Raw genomic sequence first — 13,557 nt, forward strand, 5'->3', positions numbered from 1 at the left:
TACCCGATACTTATCTATGAACGAAAATGCATGTTTCATTAACTTTAAAAGTAAAACATAGTCACGAGGAAAAATGAAGCCTTTCAATTCATTTTAAAGTTGAACAACATAATCACTTACTATTTGTTTACTCTTCAAAGGACACTCTAGTTACACATAATTTTTTCAGCTATGAAACACGAACCTGAAACAGTTTTCCCCCATTCATTTAAAACCATATTGACGCTTCCTTATTAATACCCTAATGAATTCAAACTTTAATTGCATTTTATATTTTAAACCCTTTTGTAGTAAGCGTACAATATGTTGGATTAAAACTGTGGGTTAATTTTGCAATGCCTAATCTTTATCTTCACTAATCCTGGATTATTTCCGTCTGACCAATTTCTAGCTGCCCTTCAAAAATGGGAACAAAAATAATTTCTGAAAAAAAAAGAAAAGAATACGAGTTGTAAGATTGGTTGCTTGACTAGTACTGATCAGGGTCAGTGTTTATCAGTAAGTTGTCAGAAATTTTTAACTTGAATCTTTTGTTTAAAAAAAAAACAGTCAAAAAGTTTGTTTCTTTCTTTATATTGTATCTTAGCTGTTCCAAGTTTGCAACTCGTAGAATGTTTTGTTGGTTTAACCTCGCACCGACACAATAATTATTATAGGTCATATGGCGACTTTACAGCTTTGATGGTGGAGAAAGACACCAGGTGCCCGTCCGTGCATTATTTCATCACGTGCGGGCACCTGGGTAGAACCTCCAACCTTCCTGAAGCCAGCTGGATGTCTTCCTCACATGAAGAATTCAACGCCCTGAGTAAGGCTCGAACCCACATCGATGAGGGCAAGTGATTTGAAGTCAGAGACCTTAACCACTCGGCCACGGAGGCCGCTTTAAATGTATTTATAGAAGATCTTCAAGGCAGTTTCACTGAAATCAGCAAATTGAAGCACACGCGAAAATTAAGCCCATTCAATAGTACGGACACTTGCGATATTAATGTCTATTGCCGATAAAACACGAGGGCCCGATATAACACGAGGGCGCGATATAACACGAGGGCCGACCTTTAAGTTCGCTTTTCCGTATCCCCAATCCTGAACCACGGGACAATGATACAGCTCAAGTATGCAAACATTCCCACACACGTTCAAATACACATATGTACTAATTTTGTCACACGATAAATTGCAACAACACCATGCAACTGGCGAGTGTCATATACATCCTCCCCCCACTTCGCCCCATCCACCCTTGCCGACAAAAATATGTTGAAGTATGACTCATATGATGGAATAATGAAATCGAATTTGTATTGCCTCATTATGCTTTACTGAGCTTCCTGGTAATTGTTCTGTTCCTGGAATACTACTTTTTTCAATTCTTTGAAACCGCTATTTTTAGACATATATGCAAATTTGTCAGTAATATGCAATTGTATAAATTTGTTGCGCATAGACATAATTAATAATGCCTTTTTGACAGGATGCATTTTATTATTTGGTTTTCTAAAAGACGGGGCTGCATGAAAAGTTTACTATACTGCTTCATGTTTTATATACATGTCCTCTTAGTTTTACAGTTCTTTTTTAACTTAATAATGTTTGCGCAAAGGGTACGGAACCACGCCTAGGGTGTGTTTCCTGTTACGCATGCGCACACATATCGTTAAATTGATTAAATAATTATTGTCTTAATTGTCTTGTATTGTATATTATCTGTCTATAAATAACCACATAGCATTAAATCACGCCTTTGTGTTATTTTGGCACAAAGTCAACTATAGTAAAATATTTAACTAATTAATAAGGCTTTGTCATTTACAATTATAAAATTATGAATAACATTTTTTTCATTCCGAAGTTTATATTCAAGTTTCGTAAATCGCCCATCTGACCACAGAGTGCTCTTAAGGCAAAACAAAACGGTTTCGACCAGCATGAACTTATACTCAAAACTACCCGGAAGAGGAAAGAAACACACTTTATTTACTTAAGTAATTACCAACTAAAGATAGAATATTTCCTAGACATAAGCTGGAACATACTTCAGACTATACCCTAATTTATTTACTGGATCCCCCATTTGTTAACGGCTTTCTTTCATCTATTTTCCCCCATGAAATCCACAAAGAGAATCTGTCGCTTTTTTGGGCCGGGGGTTGGGGGGGGGGGGGGAGATGTCTTAGAGACACAATTTAGGGTTAAATGGTACATTTCCCTGTCTTTGATGATGGAGGAAGATCCTTAGGTACCACTCCGGGAATTGTTTCAGTAATTGACGAGCACCTCGGTGTAATAACAGACCTTCCGAACATTAGCTGGCTAGCTTACTCATATTTAGAAGTCTATAACACAGACGAGGTTTTGAACCCTTATCGCATAGTGCGGCAATTTTCCTTTGATCTTTGCAGCATGTTATACATAGTAACACACATTATTACTACAAAACTGTGCTGATATCTTACAAAACTGTTGCGATATATATCAACACGGAAATCTCTATGGAGTTTCATAAGAAAAAAAGTGTTCCGATATATATCAGCACAGTAAAACTGTTCCGATATATATCGGAACACTTTTTCTCTATTGAGGTCCTATCAAGGGAGTATAATTTTTTCCTTCAAAGAAAAGATGATTTTAGCTCCAATTTACAGTTCACAGAGAAAGAATTGTCACAAACACCTACATTTATAAGTAAAGAATAAATAAACTAGAATATTTCAAAAAATTGATAGTTATTGCCAAATTCAGAAATACATGAAATATATGAAATTCTGAGATTTCTCAAATGTTTCTTTTTCTTGATTTTTTTACAAACAAAACAACAAGTTTTACAATATGTCTGGCCAATGAAATGCAAAGATTAAAACCAATGCAGAAATTTGTTGGGTACTTTTATCTGGGAACACATTTTCTAAAACAGAAGTTTTAGTGTTTCAGTCAGCCAGGCGCAGAAAGGGAATCAAAATAGTAAAAATAATAATAAACAAATTTAAATGAAAATTATATATACATTTTAATGATAAACTATGCGATAAAACAGTTATAATATGTAGTGCTCGTGTGTTACCAGGATATATCAGAGCTAGGGGTACATCTCGTTATTTTTCTCTTCACATATCTGTCTCGGCCTACCGGCCTCGACGATATGTGCAGAGAAAAATACCCTCGATGTACCCCTAGCTCTGATATATCCTGGTAACACACTCTCACACATACTATAACTATTACATATTAATTATTCGGCTACGGAGGCCCTTCAAGACAGGCCTCCAAACTAGAATGCACAACTTTGCATATGGACTGCAACAGATAAGAGACATATGATTTTCCAAACATACTACTTCTTACAGTTTCGGCGGAATTTCTAACAATTATGGAAGCTACTAATGGACATTTTGGGCATTTTTTTATTTATCTCGCGACCGCGAGGACTTGTATGTCACATGTTATCTGGAATTATCATTTTTATGGGAATAAATAATTAAGTCTTGGAAAGGATCTATTATCTCACTACCAGAAGTAAACCATCTCATAGGAATGATTTTTTTTTCTTGTGGGAACGACGCAGAATAACGCGACCAGGAAATATATATTTTTAAAAATGCACTCACGTCCCATGTGAGCTTCCGTACTAAATCTATGAAAATCCTAGACTCTTACGTGAAGAGTATTCAGTGATAAAACATTCATCTATTATTCGATAGCTGGCCATGTATTCAGTACTTTGTGGCGTTTAATTACTCGGACTTTATTGTATCCGTTAACTTTATTAAATATTCAACACTTGCTGATACATTTTGTGTAAAAATCAATCAATTGTTGATTTTTATCAGACTTAAAACGATAATACTGCGTTCAAACAAACGTTTATAGAGACAACTAACTTCAAAGAAAATATCTACATTTGAAAAGTAACTTTTATGACTAAAATAACTTGCAGCTTAAAAAGTAATCACACAGACCCACTGGCACCAGACTAGAAAGAAAATGCCACTGTACATGTTATACCCTATCCCTAGGTAATCTATAAGAACCGTTTTTAAGAATGGGAAATTCTCACCTAAAGGGCGCAGTTCGGTAAATGGGTACTATGCATATTCAACAATTGATAACTAATCTTCCATCGTGCACAAGTCACATTGTCTCAATAATTCATAACGCAGAGACACTACTTAGGGCTAGAGCATGTAAAGTGTCTTCTATTCTGGTGCCAGTGCACGGGATTAGGACTTGGATCTCGGCGGCTAAGTGGTCACATATAGCTTTGAATTACCGATCCACCTCGGTGTTTATTTCGTTTTTCGTGCGGATGAGTGCAAAAATCTAACTTTTTTTAGAGTCGCGTCCTTATAATGTTAAAGGTACTGACCTCCAAACCGTAAGACAACAAAGAAAAAAGACAATTTTAAGAGATCAGGAAATTAATGCTATATTTCTTAAGAAGACTGAAAATCAGTTACTGACAGTTTACATGTTATGGGTTGAATGATCACATGATGGTTTCGCTAACCTTTTCTATTCAAAATTGAAAAGAGTTTATAAAGCGGTATACCGACAGTAACCTGCCTTATGTGTGAGTGCGAGTCCCTCCGTGGTGTACTGGTCAAGATTGTAGAAATGTTTTATTGCCGAAGTAACCCAGGTTCGATTCCCGACACAGACTTTTTTTTCTTGATTTAGCAATTTTTTTTTAAAAAAAACTAGGATACAAAATCTCATTTCCTACTATGATGCATATAATATTACCAAGAAAGATCATTTTAGCCAAAAGCTGGAATCCAGTTCCTTTGATTTTCCTCCTTAGGCCTAAAAAAAAAATTCTTTGTTTCCGGTAACATGCTTTAAAAAATTAGGGTAGGTAGGTCGGAAATTTTTTTTTTTTTTGGAAATTTTTTTTATTAAGGGAGAATTTTCGGAAATTATTTTTTTGTCAAAAAATGATTACAAATAAGGGGGTTATGCCTTTAGAGCATCAGTAAGTTGATTTCTAACATCACTGGCCATGTTTAAAGCATAAAAAGTGCAGTTTTGCATCTTTTTATTAAAAAGTTGAAAAAAATGTTCTCCAAGGCCATAAAAACATTTAGGGTCGGGCCAAAAATTTAGGGTAGGTCGGGATACCGGAAACAAACAATTTTTTTTTTACGCCTTATATGGCAGAAAATAAACCTATATTACTTCAACAACTTGATTCTCAAATCGAATTTTAACACTAGATAAACTTAAACACGTGAAAAAAAAAACCTACTTTTCAGTTCGTGTATTATTGTATTATTTTTGTTAAACAATATGACCTAAGGAATTCTGAAAGGACTCAAACACAGAAGTTAGTCAAGGCCTACGTATATGCTCTTTATTTGAATAAGCTTAATACATTTATTGTATTACATGCCAATTAAAAACTTTGTTCATATCAAGATTTAAAGAGATATAAATGATCTTATCTATTTAGATAAAATTAGTCATATGATGTTAACAAAAGAAGCATTTCAAAACAGATAACCACAACATGTACCAAAAAAGTACGACAACTTATAAATATATTTACACGTTAAAGTCATCAGAGACAAAATAATGCGCATTCTAAACGAGTGTGCCTACACCCAAAAATCATCATGATTTTCATATTGCGTGACCACTGTTCCAATTTTTGTTTGACATTTTTGAAATAGTATTCTTAATTAACGAAATATTGTCGCAAAAACAATTTGACTGATTTCTATCTTGCTATGTTTAGCTTACCGATAACCGCCCAAAGAAAACTTGCTATTGTGAAAATGTCACGGCGTGAAAATTTTATGATCACCCTAGGTCTGCTCGATTTAAGAAGATGATTTTTCAAGATTAACGCGCAGGCATTATTTTTCTTGATTTAATTATTTGAAATGACACAGTGAAAAGAAAGATTCGTGATAATGTTGTAAATGATAGCAAAAGACGAGATTTTTTTTTCAGCTTGCATGGACATTTTTTGTAGCTTTGTTTTAGCTACCTCCTAAAACGCATTTTTGCTGAGTCATATACTACAATTTGTGAAACAATTGTATACCACAATATACTATAGTACGTCAGTGAAAGAGTCCTTCCCGATGTATAAAATATTATTTGTTTTCCATATACTAGTACAGATTTACAAAATAATGTCGTAAAACTTGGTTACAAATTCTTTAAAGTGATCTTTGCCTGTATGTTTGTCAAAAGGTCATACTGGATAGGTAATGTAGAGGAAAGTTGTTCGAGTGACCATAATCAAACATATAAGGAGTTCCTACTTAGTATATACTAATTTGTTTTAGCTCCCTACTTGAGCATACTATTATCAATGCTTATGTGCTAGTTTGATCACCTACTATTGTATATATATATAGTAAGAAACAGGAAGTGTTTCTGCAGATTGGCATGATCAAACGTACGTTAGTTGGTACTGTTGTCGAGCGTACTGCTCTCTATTGCTGGAGGTGAAGAAGCGGCGGCGACCATAGAATCTTCACAATTATTTGTTATACTTTCGTGATAAAATTATCAGCAATGCGACGGATGAATCGTCCATAATGTACGCAAAGGGTGATATGAAGATATAAAAATGCTCATCAATAAAAAAAAACATTTTTTTTTTCAAGTTTTGGGACATGGCTATATGTATGTTGACATAAAGTAGACTCTTGTCTTGCTTTTATAATGGTAATTATCATGTGCCCCCTTCTCATTTTCTTTTTTCTTTTTTAGTCTACCACATGGATTCAACTTCAGTTTTACAAACAATCAATTTCCTTTGATATAGACTTTGAATCGAACAGATATTATATTACAGTCTAAAGCAAATATTTAACCTGCGTGCATGCTCACCGAATTCAGGACAAATAAAACGCGGAAGTATTCTCCAAATATTAATCAATGTTTCTTAAGCTTTCAAGGCTGTCTTTAGAAAAGTTTTATTTGAAAATAGAAATACGCGAAAATGTTTCATTATTGAAGAAAATGTAAAATACAGTCAGGTTTGTGATCAAGACCACCTGCGTACAAAACAACATGGCATAAAGGTAGTGGACACGTTTGGTGCACAGAATATTACAAATCTATATGAAAAAGCAGAAGGGCAAAAGAAAACACGTGCTTTTGAGAAAGCAGATTGGGACTATTTTTATCTGGACTACTTGTGACAGACATACGTTGGGTTATGTTTTATCAGCTTTAAAAACCATTAACGAATCTGTCAGATAGGAATTTTATCTATAAGTGCAGAGGAAAGAAATTTGAACAATTATATAAGACGAAAAATATTGTTGGTAGCACACCGCACCTAACCGTAGCATTTCACCAGGATTTATTCAATCATCTATTATGTGTCCCTCCCATAATGAGTCGATGTGTTATGCACAGCAACTAGATCCCAAGCTCAAAGGTCAAGGTCACACTTGAAGGTCAAACTTCAAAAGCTTTTCTCCCTGTCCGGTTCACTACATATAGGTTACTAAGAACTTGACCGATATAACAAAGTTACCACTTCCCATTTAAATGAAAGAGCATATGGGTGGGCTATAACAAAATTACCACTTCCATTTAAATGAAAGAGTATATGGGTGGGCTATAACAAAGTTACCACTTCCATTTAAATGAAAGAGTATATGGGTGGGCTATAACAAAGTTACCACTTCCCATTTAAATGAAAGAGTATATGGGTGGGCTATCACAGAGTTACCACTTCCATTTAAATGAAAGAGTATATGGGTGGGCTATAACAAAGTTACCACTTCCATTTAAATGAAAGAGTATATGGGTGGGCTATAACAAAATTACCACTTCCATTTAAATGAAAGAGTATATGGGTGGGCATGCACTTTTTTCAAAAGTAACATCTTGTTTTCTTTCTATTCTAGTTACCATTAACCTAAATACCTACTACAGGTTTGCCATCTCCCTTCTCATAACTCCCCATCACCAAAGAGATATGCTGCTCTTAAAAATGTACCCGCCCGCTTAGCTCAGTAGGTAGAGCGTCGGTTTATGGATCGCAGGGTCGTGTGTTCGATCCTCGGGCGGGCCGTATGTTCTCCGGGACTCTTTGATAAACGACGTTGTGTCTGCAATCATTAGTCCTCCACCTCTGATAATTCATGTGGGGAAGTTGGCAGTTACTTGCGGAGAACAGGTTTGTACTGGTACAGAATACAGGAAAACTGGTTAAGTTAACTGCCCACCGTCACATGACTGAAATATTGTTGAAAAACGGCGTTAAACCCAACACAAACAAATGAACTAAAATGTGAACCAGATGATAATTAATTGAAAATTTCGTATTTTATGCAAATTATTGACCAAAACTTGTGCATATATGTATAGTTGTAGCATGGGACTAGATTCAAATAACTGTGATGAAAAAATAATCTGATAACCGTTTACTTTTTTCGCAAACTATTAGTTTACTTTATACTAATTTGTTTTAGCTCGATTGTGATGAAAGCTTCAAGCTTATCTGAACCACTCTTGAGTTCGCTTCCTGGAAAACCAGTACTGGTGTAATATAAGAAGTCATGGTCGTGACCCCAGTGGGGTTCGAACCCGTGACCCCTGGACTGAGCGGCCGACACCTTATCCACTAATCATTCAAGGATATGATACTATCCTTAGATTGTATCTAGACATGAATATCCACCTATAAGATACATCTGCCTCTTTTATTCCGGAAATGCATCTTCGAAGCATGGCCCTGCAGGCCCCTTCCATCTAAGTACGTTATCGGCTATAGTATTTTTTAGAATATATTCTCGATAAGTCGGAGATTTCCAGTATGAAATCAAATGAAATTATGCACTGTCTAACTATGTTGGACTATTTCCATTCGTGTCAATGTAACGATGTAACAAGGAAAGAATCGACTAGCCCGGAAGTGCTACCTGGTAGCCTATTTAGTACTTTTATATCTGAACACCGATTTTACTTTTTGTGTGGCGACAGAATTATTTAAGGCTAGTTTTTTTCCTTTATGATATATTTCTGAAACTTTGGTCTCAACAGTGCAGAGTTGATATTTTGCAGTGAGCAAATGTGACAGGGAAAAAAACACTCAGAAAACACATAGTTCGTCTTTTTCTAGTCATTTTATGTCAGATTTAGAACAATTATTCAAATGAGGTAATGTTTTGTACTCTGAATTAGGTCTGAATTAGGTCTAGCTATGTGTAACAGCTCTTTGACGGTATACATTTTATGGTTAATATGCAGGGAATAATATTCTGTCTTGAACTTGATATCTTTATTTTGGAATTTTTGGTAGCAACTGACCATTTATTGTTGTTGTTTTTTTTATAGAAAAAGCTAAAATGTCAGAAAGTTTTAGTACATTGTAGTTATATCAAATAAAGTTGGAAATGAATAAGTAGCGTGTAACCACATTAATTTTCCGCTGACAGTACCGAAAAGTCCCCTTTCTGCGAAATGATTATTTTCAACGGAAAGAACCAAAACGACTACATTCCGTGGGACGGGCTTTCTAGTAAGTCTGGCAGCGCATAATTTCCTAAATAGTTATTTATATCATCACTAATTTTTCTAAAAAAAAACGACTGCCATCGCAGAAGGGTCAACCTGTATTACATCTATCTATGACTAGTGTCTACGAATTCGGGCTTCGACAAAATAAGGAGTGTTTCAAAACAGTCGCGGAAACACACAAGGTTTTATTCAAGCTAGGAAGCTGACTTCATTATTGCAGTGACGTTTATCGTTATTTAAAACCTCATAAAATAGACGAAATCATATATTTCATATATTTTTGTTAAAAAAATATCAAGTTCAAATTGTATTGCATATCGCATTGAATGTCTTTGAAATATGTATGTGCTGCATATCGGCACAGACGATCTAATTCAAATGCGAAGTTTCGAAGAAATACTATCGGGCGATCCTATATTATGCAGCTAACCAACATTTGTTCGTTTCTCACGTTCGCAGCAGTGTATGAATTATTAGCGGTATTCAATAACAAAACATGTTACTGAATTACATATGGAATATTTCTGTTCAATATTGTAGAGCAGTCATTGTCTATTGTAATTGATATCAATAACACAGAAAATCAGTCACTCAGCAATTTCATTGTTTTCAAGTTTGCAAATCAATCAAAATTTAAAATCTTGTAGAACAGGTTTTTATACTTCGTTAAAGACATTTGAGCCGCACCATGAGAAAACCAACATAGTGCCTTTGCGACCAGCATGGATTCTGACCAGACTGCGCGGATGCGCAGGCTGGTCTGGATCCATGCTGCTCGCAATCGCACTATGTTGGTTTTCTAATGGCGCGGTTCAATTACATTAAAGGCTATTAGTAGTATGGAAAATCAGCCGGAGCGGAAGAGTTTTTTTTTGTTGGGTTTAACGTCACCGACACAATTATAGGTTATGTGGCGACTTTCTAGCTTTGATCGTGGAAGAAGACCACACGTGCCCCACCGTGCATTATTTCATCATGGGCGGACACCTGGGTAAAACCATCGACCTTCCGTAAGCCAGCTGGATGGCTTCCTCAACGCCCCGAGTGAGGCTCGAACCAACATCGTTGAGGAGCGGAATAGGGGGCTTTAAGCAGAATCAGCCGCCATTTTGTGTTACGTAATTGTAATCCTCAAATATTGCATAACATCATTATTCCCTAAATAACATTGCGTAATGTTTATCTTTAGCGATGTTATTGACGAAATTTATGGAAGGAACAATGGCGGTCTTGTGTTAAGATTATGTCCACCTTACATACCTTTTATTTCAGAGTCCCGCTGTTTGTTCTGACTTATGAAATTCGTCGGATAAACCCGCCCGCTTAGCTCAATAGGGAGAGCGCAGATCTTCGGATCGCGGGGTCGTGATTTCGATCCCCGGGCGGGGCGTATGTTCTCCTTGACGATTTGATAAAAGACATTTTGTCTGAAATCATTCGTCCTCCACGTCTGATTCGTGCTATATTTAGACCACTTACATCTTTCCAATATGATCATGCTTACAGGGAATACACTCTATAAAGACCGACTCTTAGCTACGTTTAACTTCCTACAGAGACTCATCAAGGTCACTGTTAAAAAATGAGATTTTACAGACATATGTTAATACATGTATGTTAAAAGTATAGCATTTTTATATGAGACTTAATTACACACACACGTGATACTTTATACATATATTTTTCAGAATGTAACATATTGAATTGCAAAACATGTGGGGAACAAAATGGCGCCCAGGTTTGTTTGACTTGTAATGAAGATTACGGACAAAATGCGGGTCGTACAGCATGCTGCAGCAAAGGTAAGTTCCCAGCAAGCACTAGAATATTGGGCCGACATCGGTCACATATTGTTTACGACAGATAGCGATTACACGTTGATGTATTTTGTTGGACCAGTGTTGAAAGCAACCACGATTTGTCGATAGTGGTTTAATCTACTAATGTTTGCTTTGTTGTGGCTAGTAACGAATTCCGAGGTAAAGAGGCTGACCTCAAGATCGAAGACAAGAAAGAAAAAAGAAATTCTAAGATATATGGAAAATAATGCTATTTATTTTAGAAGGCTTTGGAAGTTAGTTACTGATAGATTTTTTATTATGGAAACTCATGAGAATTAGTTGTTTTTTTGCCACAGATACTTGGAGATCAGGGCCCACTCCCTTATGGATCCCTGCCAAAGTAAGACAATATTTAGCCTTTTAGAAAAGCTAAGCGTAAGTTCTTATCACAATATATGTTTTGTTATAAACTTCACATGTTTTAGAAACTTCCATTTACTACCAATGCATTAAAGAAAGATCATTTTTGACCCAAAATCTGGAGTCCAGTCCCTTCAAAGACATTAGTCAGTGGAAAACATGCACTGTACCCACACTTATTTGCTTAAATGTTGTAGTAATCTCTGCTCATTTTTCACTTTTTGAGAAAAACAAAAACGCGTTAAAAGATTCTGAAGTCTTTATTTCGCCTATTTTTGTCAATTTCAAGAATTAGAAAAACATGTATTGTGACATACGTTTGATTCCATCAAAATTATAAAGGTTTACGTTTGATACAGTTTTGTACATAAATAGAAATTTGTATTTGGACATACCTCACTTTGGTCAAACTATTCCGATTTTTTTGCACTTTCATATATATATATATATATGAGAAGAATGGACATAGTTAAGTATCATATTCACTGAGAATAGAACAATGTAATAGTAACTGAAAATAAAACAAAATATATTATCAAACTATAGCTCATAATTATTGACTTGTAATATGTGTTACATTAAGGACATGGGTCAGTCTGATAGTCAAAAGTGTCTCTCAAGCATGGAGATATCGTAATGTGATAGACACTAGTTAAGTAACGGGATGTCAATGGGTCGAGGAGACAGGTTCCTTACAGAAACGAATCCAACTGTTTAAAATTGCAAACTTTTAAAGAAATGAACGTAGGTCGAAAGACGATTTACAAATAGGCAGACACCTAATCCAGGGTCCATAACATCAAATTTTCTTTTCTCTTTGTTATTGTGGGCGGAGGAAGAGATACTAAAATTCAATATTAAGGAACAAAAAAAAACAACTAAAGGTAAAGAAAGTGTTTTATGTAGTGGGCGTGTGGTAGGTGTGTGTTTTTGTTTTTTGTTTTTTGTGGGGGGGGGGGGGGGGAAGGGGTTGAAGTAATACGTATCGTGGGCTGGATATTGTAACGGTATACTCAGAGACAATATCAAGAAACTGAAAACAATGTTAAGAAGTGGGTTGGGGGGGGGGATTTGTGCCTGTGTGATGGGATGGGGGTAATTTTGAATGGGACGACTGTATTTGAGAATTAGATATTGTTTGCAATTTTAATCCACATGATTGACACCGGCCGCAAATAACGGAGTAGACTAGCCTGGACAGCCGATATTTGCTTCACATAGCCGCTATAAAAAAAAGGCAATAAAAAACCATTACCATTAAACATTCGTACTATCATACAAACGAACAACAACGTGAATCATCAATTAAAAGAAAAATTGTGATCTGTTTACATACTTTTTTATTTCGAAGCAGACCCTACTTGTAAATGCCTTATATTTCGCTTGTTGTTTTTTCGCGATTTTCCGATTTCCGATTTTACCCGAGTTTTTGAATTCGCGATTCGCGACATTGGCCTTCTCCGCCGATTTTAAGACACAAATTTAGCGAGACAGATGTATTCGCGAGAAGGGTCATTCGCGGAATTTCGCAAAAATAAAAACCTCGCGAAAAAATATACTTTTATATTTCATATAATTTGTTGTCTTCTTTTACCACAGGATGCCAAGAGGACGCTCTGTCTTACCTCAGCTGTAACGCCAATGACGGTAGATGCACTTATGAGGGCTGCAAAGAAGGTTACATAGGTGAATACTGTCAACGGTGCTCTGAGAAAATACAGGTAATCGTCATACACAAACTACCTATTCCATTGACCACTCCGGACTCTAAATCAGTTGTGCAGAACTGGAATATTTGGACCATATACGCAGTGTTCAAAGTAGACCTACGTCAGATAGAAAAGTTACGTGGTAAATAAGTTCCAGG

General features: G+C 35.8%; 1 protein-coding gene across 9 annotated transcripts in view; it reads left to right on the forward strand.

Annotated features, from left to right (window-relative positions):
- Positions 1–13,557, forward strand: part of LOC123542023 (multiple epidermal growth factor-like domains protein 6) — a 93,368-nt gene that overhangs the window by 1,600 nt on the left and 78,211 nt on the right. For all 9 annotated transcript variants that reach the window (XM_053531920.1, XM_053531921.1, XM_053531924.1 and 6 more), the window contains exons 2-3: positions 11,178–11,291; positions 13,290–13,411. In XM_053531920.1, the coding sequence (XP_053387895.1) occupies positions 11,178–11,291; positions 13,290–13,411 (236 nt within the window). The remainder of the gene's footprint in view (positions 1–11,177; positions 11,292–13,289; positions 13,412–13,557) is intronic.

Source organism: Mercenaria mercenaria, chromosome 19 (genome assembly GCF_021730395.1).
Source record: "Mercenaria mercenaria strain notata chromosome 19, MADL_Memer_1, whole genome shotgun sequence".
Lineage (NCBI taxonomy): Eukaryota > Metazoa > Mollusca > Bivalvia > Venerida > Veneridae > Mercenaria > Mercenaria mercenaria.